The sequence below is a fragment of the Phaseolus vulgaris genome, chromosome 5 (genome assembly GCF_000499845.2).
Source record: "Phaseolus vulgaris cultivar G19833 chromosome 5, P. vulgaris v2.0, whole genome shotgun sequence".
Lineage (NCBI taxonomy): Eukaryota > Viridiplantae > Streptophyta > Magnoliopsida > Fabales > Fabaceae > Phaseolus > Phaseolus vulgaris.
Genome location: NC_023755.2, coordinates 5,614,631 through 5,629,032, shown reverse-complemented (window position 1 = coordinate 5,629,032; position 14,402 = coordinate 5,614,631). Strand labels below are relative to the sequence as shown.

The window sequence follows — 14,402 nt, the reverse complement described above, 5'->3', positions numbered from 1 at the left end:
AATTCAATAGAATGATCATGTGCTTCATTAAACCCTTAATTGTAACATCCAAAATCTTTGTTTAGGATATTAAGTAGGAGAGTAATGTAGTCTCTTTCAAACTTAATTTCATAGTGACTTCACCAGAAAAAAAAAATTGATTCAATTTCTTTTCTCTCAGCAAAATTATGCAAAAGAGAATTTTAGAACATAGCTCCTAATGTAATAAAATTTTAAGTAATCCATATTTCATAAGTTGTTTAGAAAAGAAAAAGTAAAGTATCTGAATAACTCAGAGAATATAAGAGCCCTCTAGAATTTCCTAAAGGGTGTAAATATTGAGATTCATGGTACAAAAGAAATTAACACCTTTTAAAATGTTTGAGCTCAACATTATGCCAATAGGATAGAAAAAAAAATGTTAAAGATTTGTATAGACAAACACATCTTATAGTTTCTTAAGTTAGATTCAATTACTTAGATATATTTGAGATTTGATTTCTTTTATTGCTTTTGAAATACCAACTTATGAAATATTTAATTATAAGTTCATTTACTTTATGTTATTTTATCACTTGCTGAGTTAATTTCACCCACATATTCCAGGTGAACAAGCTCAAAAGTGAACTATGAAATAAATTTTGAATTTTCATGCAGCTTCTAAGTTGCTTAGGTATATTTTTTTAAAAGATCTTTGTATATTTCCTTTTGTAAATTCATATGTATAGTTATTTGGTTTATCTTTAGCTTCTTTTTGTACCATTACTTTCGGGACAACAATATATAACAAACATTATGTTATGTAAATGTAAATGTTGTTTTATGTAAATTTTATTATTCACATATATTATTGTTTAATTTTAATTTATGCCCAAATCCTCTCTAAAGTGTTAAATTACTCATGTTAATAAGCATGGATTGCTTATTAATTTTTAATTAATGGACATATGGATGACCTACTAAGCTATTTTTCAATTCATGATTATGATATTCACAATGTAACTTCATAATACATCCTTTTCCTTTTCTCATTGGTATACCATACACTTTAAAAATCAATCATATGTTCTTGTTCCATTTATAGTTAGTTATAAATCCTCTTTGTAATGCTTGACAATACATATGTCTTCCTTTGATGGAGGGTCATCCAACCACACATGTTTGCCGAAGAAGAATGGAGAAGATGAAGCCTCATGGAAGAAGACTCAACACTTGAGAGAAGAATATTAGAAATTTTTCATTCTTCTTAATCTTGTACATATAAAAGCTTGGAAGGAACAAGTTTTGCTTGATGTGGGACTTGGATATTTTGGAGCGCCTATTTGGAGTGTGCAACTTCGTTTGCCATTTTTTGTTGCACATTCCTTAAAACATGAACTGTAAAAGGGTTCCTCCATCTATATATATAGAACTCCTTGCCCCCTCTTATAAACTACTTTAAATTAAATGAGAATAGACCATGTTATTTTTTCTTGTCTTCTTGTTCTTTGAAGTCAATTACGATGCAAGTATTCTCCTTGGAAGTGAAGGCGTTAAGTATCATGTTTCACACTTGAAACTTGGGAAAAAATTTCAAAAAAATTTGAGTTCTTCCGTTGTCTCAATGAGCCTAGGATTGCCTTCCATCATCCTTCCTTATTGGTCATTTGTTGTATGTGACCAAAGTATGACAATGACAAATCCAATTAAATGCTACCCTCAAAAACCTATTCAAGTAAGTCATCTAAAATACCAAACATCTACACAAATACATTACATTATATGTCATTTGTCACATTTTTAGTACAAATAATGAAATATCTTTTGTACCTTGTCCATTAAGAAAGTTTCACTACAATGTCTTTCAACTAATTCATCTACTATTGAATTATATTTCATCATATCAGGAAACCAATGAACATATCAATTTTGTCTAAATGTTACTTCAAAAATTAATCATTCATTGCAATTTTGTCAAAGAGAAGTGTCAAGTTCCTTCACTATTACAACTTTTCAAAACATGTAATCTAGAAGTTTAAAAACAACTTCCAAATTGCATAATTTGTAAGAAAAAAATAAAAACTTATGGATTAATAAATATGGGAATACAAAAAGAGTACTATGGATTTTCGTAACTCGATTTTTCAACTTTTAGATAGGGTATTCCAAAAGCATTATATGGATTTCACAATCCAAAAGCTAGAAAGTGAAATTCTAAATTGCACAATTCTTAATTCTTCTAGTGGGTTTGTCTCCCGAATTGTAATATGAAACTCTATCCATTATAATTATGAATTGTATGTCCAAAAGCTACAATTAGTCTTAATCTATAACTATACTAAATATGGAATTTTTATTTTGGATTGATCAATTTGAAAAAATATATATATTTTGTAATCCAAAAATAACTAAAATATTCACCTCACCACCATTGTTAATGATCAAATCTTTTGAAATAAAACAAAGACTTAAATATCCTCTTAGTCCCAACCTTTTTTGACTTTATGCAATCTAGTCCCTATATTTTTAAAAAATTGAAAATGGTCATAACTTGTTTGTAGAAACAATTTAATGTGATTTCTTCTATTAGATTATCCTCATTATAACATATTCACATCATCAATCCTGAAATCACATTTTGAATTATATGTGTTGTTTTCATATTGAATCGGTTTTTAAAAAAGTTTGGATTACCACGTTGAATTGTTTTTAAAAAGATGGGACCACCCTAAATTAAAAAAAATGAGATCATATTGAATTTTCTAAAAAAGGTTTGTAGCATTTTGAATTTTTAAAAGTTATAGGGACTAAATTGCATAAAGTCAAAAAATGTTCAGACTTTTTGGAATGGAATAGTTACAGAATCCCCATGAATAGGATCAAACCTTATTCTGTGGTATTTACATAAGATTCCTCTTTCTCATTCTTACCAAGTCCCCGAGAGGGCTTAATTGATCTATGATTTATGTTTTGTTTTTCGTTTCTTTTTCGTTTGTTTCGAGAGATATATCCATCAGTTTCAATAAAAGGGTATTTAAGCTTAAAACAAAAAAAAAACTTAACCAAATGCAACTAACTTTAACTTAACACTTACAAAATCTTTAACTTTAATGACAATATTTTCTAAATCTAATATCCAAAAAGTAAGAGTTCACATATAAGCCAATAATAAAGTTCTGAGATTGGATGGATTATAAAAAAATAAAATGGTATTTTAAAAAGTAAAGATGCCACAAACTATGGCATTTCTTTCTCACCTCCACATTTTTCTCCTGCACACTCGTAAATATACAAATTTTCATTTTGTCTTTCTCGAATTTTTTCCATTACACGATTTGGAAGAGCTTCTGAATTGTACAATTCGAAAATATTTTTTTAACTTCTAGATTACAAAAATTGAAATTTTTTTTTTCTTAAAAAAAACTTATGGATTTCACAATCTATAAGTCGTTTTTGTCTTATAGATTATACAATATGAAAAAAAAATCTTAAAAAACTTCTAAATTGCACAATTTAAAAATTATTTTTATTTCCAAATTACACAATCTTAAAATCATTTTGACTTCTAAATTATATAATTGAATCTTTTAAATTTTATAATTCAAAAGTTAAAAATGTTAAAAATGACTTTTAAATTGTATTTTTTTTTTAAAAAACTTCTAAATTATGTATAGGAACCCAAAAAGTGACTTCCAAAATACACAATCCAAAAATCTTTTTGATGAAAAAAAAAACACTTGAAATAAAAATTGACTTTCTAGTTGCACAATTTGATAATGACAAAATAAAAACTTTCATATACACGATGAAAATTTGGAAGTGGAGAAAAAATGCCAAAGAAACTATAATAGTAAACAACAAAAAAACCTTCTTACACGAGACCCATTACAAACAACGTTGTTTATAACTTATTATTCTTTAACGTCAAATAATAAGATTTGTGAAAATGTTCACGCAACGTTGTTTTATAGTTTATTATTGTTCAATGCTATGTAATAAGGTCTATAATAAGTTTCACGATAAAGGCTAATAATAATTTCCATTTAGCCTTCGACATTAAATTACCCAAATTGATATTTGAGTAGTAATCCGTGGTGGAGGTTTAGGCAAACAAATTAAAAGTATATATGAACATGTTCCTACTTCTAGAAGAAAAAAATGTGAATAAATAAATAAAAATAATTTCTCCAAAACTGAAATTATCTTATACATAAATTAAAAGCATGTAAAAGGATTTTTACAGACTAATTTATGTATAAATTAATTTAAACTTGTAAACAAATTTATTTTATTTTATTTTTTATACTTTTTTAAAATGCTTTTGTAAAGACCAATCCAAACATAATGGGAGATCATTGAGCAACAGTTCTCAAATACGTTGCAGCAGCTTTAAGAAATTTTGTTTCATTAATTGTCAAAACACTTTTAATTACCACATCCACCATTCTCTTTCTTTCTATATATGCATGTTTTGTCCATGCACCAACAGAAGAAATCCACGACGAAAAGCAATTGGTGAATTCCTAAGTATAACAGTATATTTTAGTCCCTTTTTTAATAAAGAACTAGTTTACTAGCATATAAACAGTTCAGTTCAGTATAGATGAAGAGTAAAGAGCTTCATTTGAACTCTTAAAAACCATTTTTCCAGGTTTAATTTCTCTCTTACCAAACTATGAGCAGTACTAATTTTTTTCCAGATCGTATGAAGTGCAACTAGAACATATACTTGAACACTATATTATGAGGGGTGGCATACAACATAATTCATTCTAATGCATAACATAAAAGAAAGTGTTTTTGTTTTCTTGGAGAGGAGGATAAGAACACCTAAATTGGCAAGTGCTACTAATAATGTAACATTCATGTACAAAAACTACAACCCCATTTGTAGAATACCCAAGAGCCCTGTAACCATGGAAAATGACAAACAAACATCGTGAGTTTTTCTGATCAGTGCCCTCCAGGGTTTCTATTCCATGACAAATACGAGGGATCTCCAAGTTGCCTACAAAGATGAAAAGATAGGTTAGGAGTTAATAATAATAATACTTCAAAATTGCTTTAAGTGGCCGCTGAAGCATGGGTAAATTTTAATTCTCCGTAAGTACTTCTAGAAAAAGAACAAGAAAATAAAAAGAAAAATGTGAAATAAACTCATAAGAAAAGCATTATAATAGGTATTCTGAGGCTTTTGCATTTTTTACAAATCATAATTATAAATTTTTTAAACATATTTCAATTGAAAAAACGAGCTAAGAACAAGAAGATCCTAAACTACTTCATACAATCCAAAAGATCCGGATTTTATATAGTTGAGTGGACACAGACAGAAATAGATTAACCCATGAATTTCCCTTCTACCAAATGAACTTCCATGGTCTGAACCCAAAAGCAATATAGAGGATTTCAAGTATTTACCTTGGCTTGACAAAATATACAATGGTAAAAGCCAAAGCCAAAAAGAAGCACAATCCTCCGACGGTGAGATAGGCAATGCCCAGAAAATCATTCTTCCCACCAAGCCAGCTAGTAGTTGACAGTACAAGCTTTTTCTTGCCATTAAAACTGTATGTGTTATAGTTATTTTGCAGTATTACAGTTATGCTATCACCTTCATTCAGATCCTCCTCTATCCGTCCATACAACTTCCTAAAAGTTGGCAAAGCAGCAGTTCGCATCCAAACAATAAGATCCTCCTGCTGACTCAACTGTTCCATAAAACATTCCAAAAACTCAGCAATATATCCCATTGATAGACAATACTAGGATTAATCACAAGATGGAACATAAGAATATCAAGGGAAGTAATTGATTTTTTTTTATATTAAACTATGTGTAAGATATGTGAAACAGTGGAATCATTTGCCACGTGAAAAATCACTGCCATATATACATTATGAATACAAGTAGAAGTATAAAGAGCAGTAGCAGCAGCAAGAACAGATAAACTAAAAGATACATGCATAACACGAGCACATGCAATGGTAAATAAAGGCTAAAATCTAATTACATGTCTGAACCTTGTGAAGAAAGGTAATATACTTGAGGATAGAAGTTTAATCCAATCAAAACATAAGTTCTTAAAAATACTCACTGGTATGGATTCATTTAGGCTTGCACCACCTTTAATAGCACTACTCTGGAAGTTTTTAGGGAAAACATCTTTTCCAAATTTGTGCTCTCTATCACTCTTCCAAGAGATGCCTTCCTTGTTCACTTTCAAATTCCTGTTGTCCTGGGAGAAACTGTACGAGTCATTGAATAAACTCCAAGCTATGAGACCACAAGGTACAATTGCCTTTCCATTAGCTGTATCTTCAGGCTTACACGCACTTGTGGAGTTCTCTTCATTACGATTCCTCAATTGCTCATCACTTCGGCTCTTAACATATCTAAAGTAAACAAAAATTCCATGCTTATAAGAAATATAATAAGACTGAAAACAGTTGAGGAAAACAACCAATCAAAGACATTAAAATGGCAAAGTACTTTAAATATAAGATGAATATAGGGGGAAAACATCAGATATGTGGATGTCTCTAAGCATTACATGCCATAAAATAATAATTTGTTGTCTAACAATTCCATATAGTTCTAGAAGTTACATAACAGAATCACAGTTGCATCACAACTTAAATATATTTTAATGATAGTTGCAACTTTGTCAGAATTGTGCATCTAATTTAGATGGGTTAACTTGTTCCGATAGACTAACTTATGCCTAGTATTACCTATCTGACCTATACGTGTAGGATTAAACATTACGTTTTTGTTTATCTTTGATGCAAGGAACTCCTATAAATGAATGAGGTAAGAGATGAATTACTCTCTAAAGCATGTTTTCTATACGTCTATCTCAAGTAGGTATCTTAGCAGGTTGATCTTGCTGTGTTTTTCATTGTTATGTGAGTCCATCATTGTCTGTCGCTGGCCACCACGTTGTTCCTCTCTGACAAGCACCAGGTTTTATTCATCTTGTCGAGAGACACAAAACCCAGTAGTCACCACCATCGCCATTTGTTGTCCATTGTATAGGAAACCACAACTTTTTTCAATGTACAGCGATGGAGAACCTACTGAGCACAGAGGCATAATCCCCCTCACATACTGCCATCAGTAACATCCTTGCATGAACAACCTGAGCGTATCTAGTCCATGTGCTGCCTTCCAGTTTGCTAGAACAATTTTACTCAGCCTCCATTGCTCCGTCAGCCCCTCTTGTCCCTATTCCAACTTTTTTTTCCTGCTTTCTCACATATTGAAGTTTGGGCCCCATTTGAACACCTTGAAAGTTCCTTCTTTACCCCTGCAATATTTGTTACTAATTTGCAATGGCATCTGGACTTGTCCACTAATTTTCTGGATCACCAACAATTACTTCAAATAAGCTTAACGGCAAAAATTATTTGTCTTCGTCTGCATGAGTTGAATTGTGATTTATTGGCCAAGGTTCTCATGTCCACTTAGAAGAAGATGGTAGTCAAATTCCACCTAACAAAGTTAAATAGTGGAAAAAGATGGATTTCCAGCTTTGTGCCTTGCAACACTCTATGGAACCCAATTTATTGCAAACTCTTGGAGCATTCAAATTGTGTCACTCTTTTGGGAAGAAAGCTAAGTTTTTTGTTTCAAATGATATTCAATGCCTATGTATGACCCTCATAAATTAGTATCTTTCAAACAAATAGATCACGACATGACTTCTTTTATTGTTCAAGCCCAATCAGCTCCTGAAGAATTGAAGATGTTTTTAGAAGTTGATTCCTTGGAAGAGATTAAGAGGTTGGATAAGTCCTATTTGGTTATGATTCTTCGTCTCATGCATCCAAATTTTGATCGTGTTTGGCACCAAATCCTAACTAGTCAAGAAATTCCATCAATATGGAAAGCCTAACAACACAATTGTTTCGTGTTCACATTCTTACCCGCAGCAATTCTTCATGATTATGCTAAATCATTTACATGGTATTTTCTGCAAATAAGGAGGCCATGGAAATAGAGAAGGATGAAGTGGTCACAGACATCCTCAATGCACTGTAAGAGAATGAATCATACTCAAGAAAATTGCTTCTCTTTACATGACTTCACTGATAAGACAACCAATGTATCCAAATATGAGAGACTAGAACCTAAGTTTTATGATGAAGAAATACCAGGAATATGAGGTTAAAGTCTAGTAGCTAGGCACAAACTTCCACCCAATCTGGCTTGTCAACAACTAGCATCTGTCAAAACATGGAAAGTCAAAGCCCATGGACATTTCAAGTGCTTATAATCCTATTTCTAGTAATACTTCATTATTTTTTCCATCGGTTCTCCTAGAACTCCTCATTTTGTTAGTATAGCCAATGGGTCTAATGATGTTTATCACGAAGTTAGTCAAGTCCCCCTTTCTCTAAGGCAATTAACTAAGTCATTAAATTGTTCAGTTCCATTGATGCCAATTATTTTGTTATATATGAGCACAATAAGGATCAAGTTTCTATGTCATGTTTTGTATCCTTGTCTCTTAAACTTTTGCATTATCGATTGGGTCATTCACATTTATCAAATATTAAAAAAAAATTGCTCCTAACCTCAACAAACTTCAAGTCTTAGAGTGAGTCATGTCAACTAGGCAAATATATTTGGTCTTCCTTTCCAAAGAGACCTAAAACAAGATGTAATAATACCTTTTCTATAATTCATTATGACATTTGGAGTCATAAGGCCGAGTCACCTCATTTGGGTTTCGATATTTTGCTATATTTAATGATGAATCTTCTCATGTACTAGAGTTTGTTTAATAAAAGTGTTGAAATGTAATGTTATTTTATAATTATTTCTTTTTTATGTACCCAGCTTTACGATTATGGTTTCAAGTAAGTGTCTTGCCAATTTTTGTAACCACATATATATTCATCAATAAAAACGTAAAACATTGTAAGTTGTATATACTATATTTTCTCCATCTCTTTTTTTCAAGTGAAAGATCAATCTCAAAAATTGTCTATAGTTGTATTTTTCCTTTATGAAATAAAAGATCAGTTTGGCTAAGTTATCAAAAAATTTAGGGAGTCATAAAGCCAAAGAATATTCTTCTAACTTTTCTACTCTTTTAAGTTCACATGACATTTTACATCAATCCTCATAAACCTCAACTAAATGGTACAGTAGAGAGAAAAAAATAAACATTTGGTTAAGACTACTTGTACCTTATTACTTGATGCTAAAATGTTAGTTTATAGGGGTGATGTTGTTCTTATTGTTTGCTCCCTCATAAATAGAATGCTTTCTTACTCCATTCACAATAACACTCCCCATTCTATCTTATTTCCCAATGAACCAATTATTTCATGTGTCTCCCTGTGTCTTTTGGGTATTATGTTTTGTTCATGACATGTCCCTGGTGGGACAACATCTCTACAAGAGTTCTCATATCCAGAAGAGGATATCGTTGTTATTCTCCAAAATCTAAAAAGTACTACATGTCATTTTCACCCTTTTTTAAGAGATTCCTTTCTTCTCTTCTTCACTCCAAGATGCCAAATCTGTGCAACAAGTCTTCATTTCCCCTTTGTTGAACCATTTCTTTTCTCCCTCATGACAATCCAAATCAAATCCCTTCTCAAGCTTCCTCTCCTCCAAGTCTACCAGAACCATCATCACCTCATGGAATCATTATTAGCACAGAACAACATAGGATTGATCCCACATTACCTTGTGAGTCCTCTTCATGTCCTTAACCACTATCTACTCGTAGCACAACTCTTGATAATGAAGATCTTGGTTGGGATGTAGCCCTTTAAGAAGGTACTTGCTCTCTATCAATTAGAAATCAAGAATGCCCTTCTTCATGGAGATCTAGAGGAAGAAATCTACATGGAGCAACCTCCTGGGTTTGTTGCTCAAGAGGAGTGTGGGTTAGTTTATAAATTACACCAATCTTTGTATGGTATTAAACAATCCCCACATCCTTGTAAAAGTTTTAAGTCGAAACGTAGTGAAGTAGATCATTCTGTTTTCTACTGTCATACATTTCCTAAGAAATGTGTGTGCTTGATTGTGTATGTTCATGATATAGTCATTACAGGGAATAATGTCACTAAAATTTCTCAAATAAAGTTGCATGTACACAATCAAGTTCAAACCAAAGATCTTGAATCTCTTCAATACTTTTTGGGTATTGAACTAGCTCAATCAAAGGTATTGTAATTTATAAAAGAAAACATGCCTTAGACATCCTACAAGAAACATGTATGATTGATTATAGACCTATGGATAGTCATGTGGATCAAAATCAAAAAATAACTCAAGCCCATAAAGATATAGAAAACATTGCTAGGAAACCTATTTATCTTGCTATTACTAGAATGATGACACTCACTGAATTCTCATGCATGAACCAAAGGAATCTCATCTTTAAGTTGTTATAGAATTCTACATTACTTGAAGCACAACCTTGGAAAGGGTACTATTCAAATGGGATAGAAGACTAACTGATGGAGATTATGTAGGTTCTCTAGTTGAAAGAGGATCAAAATCTTAATCAAAATTCAACTCCATTGGGCTATTTGAGTTTTATGGATACAAATTATCTTAGATGACTTAAGGTTAATTTGAAGGTAATTCATCTCCTTATTACACTGCTTTGAGTTACCATAGATTATCTCAACCTTTTTATACCTACCTTTCCCCTATTTCTTTTGTGTCCATTCCAAAATCTATAGGTGATGTCTTACCCCATCCTGGTTGGCATCACGCCATGATTGATGAAATAAGTGTTCTTCAGAATAGTGAAACCTGGCAACTCGCTATGTTATCGTATGGAAAATTTGTTGTTAGTTGTATGTGGACTTTTGCTATCAAAGTTGGTCCTGATGATACTATTGATCATCTTAAATCTTGCTTAGTGGCAAAAGGGTATACACAATTTTTTGGTTTAGTACCATCACTCAAGTGCTAGGTGTATTTATCTAGTAGTCTATGTTGATGACATAGGTAGTGATCATCTTGGCATCTTACAGGTAAAACAACAACTTTGTCACCACTTTAAGACCAATGATCTTGGCAAACTTCAATATTTCTTGGGAATTAAGGTAGCACAATCCAGTACTGGTATCGTTATCTCTTAAAGAAAATATGTATTGGATATTTTGGAGGAAACTGGGTTGATGAATTCGAAATCTGTTGACACACCCATGGATCTTAGTGTTAAACTTCTACCCAATCAGGGGAAGCCTCTCTCAAGAAATACAGAAGATTAGTTGAAAAATTGAGCTATCTTACCGTAACTCTTCCTGGTATTTCCTTTGCAGTCAGTGTGGTAAGTCAATTTCTTAATTCCCCATGTGAAGATCATCAGAATGTAGTCATTCATATATTGAAGTACATTAAAGACTCTTCTGGAAAAGGCTTGTTAAATGGTTACAATAACCATACTAACAATCAGATGTTGATTAGACAGGATCTCCGTCTGATAAAAGATCCACTTCCGATTCCCCATTGGTGATACCTTGATCTCTTGGAAGAGCAAGAAACAAAGTGTTGTGGCAAGATCTAGTGCAAAAGCATAATATAGAGTTGTGGCCTTAACTACTTGAGAGTTTATTTGGCTTAAGTAATTACTTAAAGAACTGCAATTTGGAGAGATCAATCAAATGACACAAATATGTAATAATCAGGTTGCTCTTCACATTGGCTCAAATCTCGTTTTTCATGAAAGGACCAAACATATTAAGATTATTGTCATTTTATTCGAGAAAGGATTGTACCGAGAGACGGATTTTGTTAATTCAAATGATCAATTAGTAGATATTTTTACTAAATCCTTATGAGAGCCTAGGATTGATTATATTTGTAACAAGTTGGGTACATACGATTTATATGCACCAGCTTGAGGTGGAGTGTTAAATATTTCTCGATATGTTTAATATTTATGTTAGATATTTCTAGATAGTGCTAGATATTTCTATCTATGTAATGGGCTTAGCCCATATTCTGCATGTTTTTTTCTTTGTATAAACATAACCCTATGTTCTCATTAGACACAAGGGATTTATCCTATTTTTTCTTTTCCTTTATTTTAATAAAAACTATAAGCACTATGGCCATTATTTTGGTGTAAGGATTGTCCAAGCTGTTATAACTATACCATTATGGCATTTTCAGCCTTGGGTGTTCCACACTGCTATCCGGGATTTACCAACTATGATATAGAGTATAGAGTAACATTGGAAAATTAGTTTTGCATTAGGTTTATAAAATTTCACAACTGTTAAATATACTTGAGAATAGGTTTGAGAGAAGAAGCATCATAAAAATAAGACGTAGTATAAGCATCAGTTTCTGGGGAGTCCCCCCACCCAATAAATATTTGCAAGAACCAGGATATCCTTTTTTCATAAGAGGACCCTTTTCCCTCACTTTGTAAATGTGGATTTGAAACTTTTGAAAATAGTGTCTGAAGCAAGAAAAGACAAGGTTATTACATACCGGCGATGATTCTGGTAAAAGTTGTCAAGCTGATAGTAGACATGAATAGGTGACTTCATATGCTTGTGCACCTTTTCAAAAGAAAATAGTTTAAGAAAATAAAAGATTGTCTCAATGTGAACTCCATTTATTATCAATCATGGAAACATATTTAATAGAAAGATGTGAGTTAAATGAAAAGGATAAACAGGTGCGAAGGAGATTTACATGTAGTGTTATGTTGCATGTTTTATTTGCAGAACTCTGAATGTATGCTACCTTGTCAGTAACACCATTTGGTATGCATGTTGATTCATACCTAGAAACAATTTCAACAACCTGACAGATACAAGAAAATGAAAGTTGTACTCAGCATTATATACAACTGTAAGCATAAAGTCACCACATTTGCAGCACTCAAAACTACCTTCCTCGAAGCAATAAGTGAAGCAACTCCAATAGGAACGAATACAATGCTGACAAGCAAGAATGCTGAAATAACCTGCATGGAAAAACTTAAATTAAGTACCAGCAACACAACGACACAAAAAAGAACTCCGAAGCATTCAGGTACACATATAGTCACGAGCAGTGAATTACAAAAAAGTAGTAGTTAGTGTTACCGCTCGTGGCGTGAGAATTGGCTTACACGCTGGAAGTTCTTGCTGGGTAAACTTCGAATCTGAAAGGTATTATATTTTCAAAGAGAACTCTAATCAGTTCAGTTTTCTGTTGGTAGCCAAAACAACAAAAAGAAACAAAAACACTGTTGTCAAATCATCACACACTATCCAACTTCGCATAGAACTTTTCCATTAGGTCAACAAACACCCAATATGCACATCAGAAGCCTCTTGTAACACAACCACCGACTTCCGAAAATTCAAAAAAAATGGACATTAGCTTCCACAAAGTATCATATCTTCATGAAATAGAACTCCATCAAAGGGTATATCAATCTAGGAACTCTCAGGCACTAAATACTAACACAGGGGAACTATCACACACGACACACCCTTCACGAGCACCTCAATAAAACCCAAAACTCCTTTTCCGCCAAACACGTACTCAATTTAACTCAAATTAAAAAATTACGAAATTCCCATCACAAGCAAAAAAATTCAACAAAAAAGTGAAAAGGGTCACTGAAAACGGAGCTAAAAAGCAAAAAAACGAGATCGGAGAGATTCATAGTGCATTACACTTGGGTCGCTTGGTGTTTCTTCTTGCAGCTGTGGGGTCGGTGGATCCAGCACCGGCTGCGCTCGAAGAAGCCATTTTCCGAATCAGAATCGATCAGAGACCTTTGGATTCCAATAAAACCCTCGCAATTTCGAGTGAAAATGAGAAATTGGGAATTAGAGAAGTCACAATCGTGTTTGGTTGCTTTCCCTTTCGCTCTCTAACTTTGCTCTGAATTGAAGAAGAAAAGAGAGAGACACAGAACAAGAACGCGAAGGTGCCCACAATACAGACAGTCAAAATAACTCCAATTACGTTTTAGTGCATTTCGCTAAGACTTCAGAATGTGAATAACTTTTTAAATTGTTTGAAAAATTTAATTAGGTTTTTATTTAAACTTAACTTTTTCTATAAAAAAAAGTCTTTGATTGACGAAAAAGTGACATGTGAAGATTTTAATTACTTCAAACATTTTTCTGGAACTAGTTTCCCAGAATTTCCGAAAATGATTCAAGATATTTGTAATAGAATCTTGAAACATGTTTTCTGAAATATATAAAATACATTTTAAAACAAGTTTTTCATAATAAATTTTCTAAAATAAATTTTCAAGAATATATATATATATATATATATAATATATACATTTTGGAACAGAATTTCTAAAAATACATAAAAATATTTTAAAATGAACCTTTTTAAAGAGAATTTCGGATTTTTCAAAGAATATACTATAGCTTCCGTACCAAGTTCTCTTCTTCTTTTCTCTTCCTTTCAAAAGATTTTTGTCTTTTTCTATTTACTTA

General features: G+C 32.1%; 1 protein-coding gene across 1 annotated transcript; it reads right to left on the bottom strand.

The window, feature by feature from the left end:
* Positions 1-4,664: 4,664 nt before the first annotated feature.
* On the bottom strand, positions 4,665-14,088 carry LOC137834977 (ALA-interacting subunit 3-like). Its single transcript, XM_068643258.1, has 8 exons — positions 13,617-14,088; positions 13,038-13,096; positions 12,842-12,916; positions 12,643-12,753; positions 12,436-12,506; positions 6,056-6,353; positions 5,380-5,669; positions 4,665-4,966 (listed from the first exon to the last, which is right to left on the bottom strand). Exons 1-8 carry the CDS (start codon positions 13,690-13,692, stop codon positions 4,912-4,914), a joined length of 1,035 nt encoding a protein of 344 aa, XP_068499359.1. The 5' UTR covers positions 13,693-14,088; the 3' UTR covers positions 4,665-4,911.
* Between the last annotated feature and the right edge of the window lie 314 nt (positions 14,089-14,402).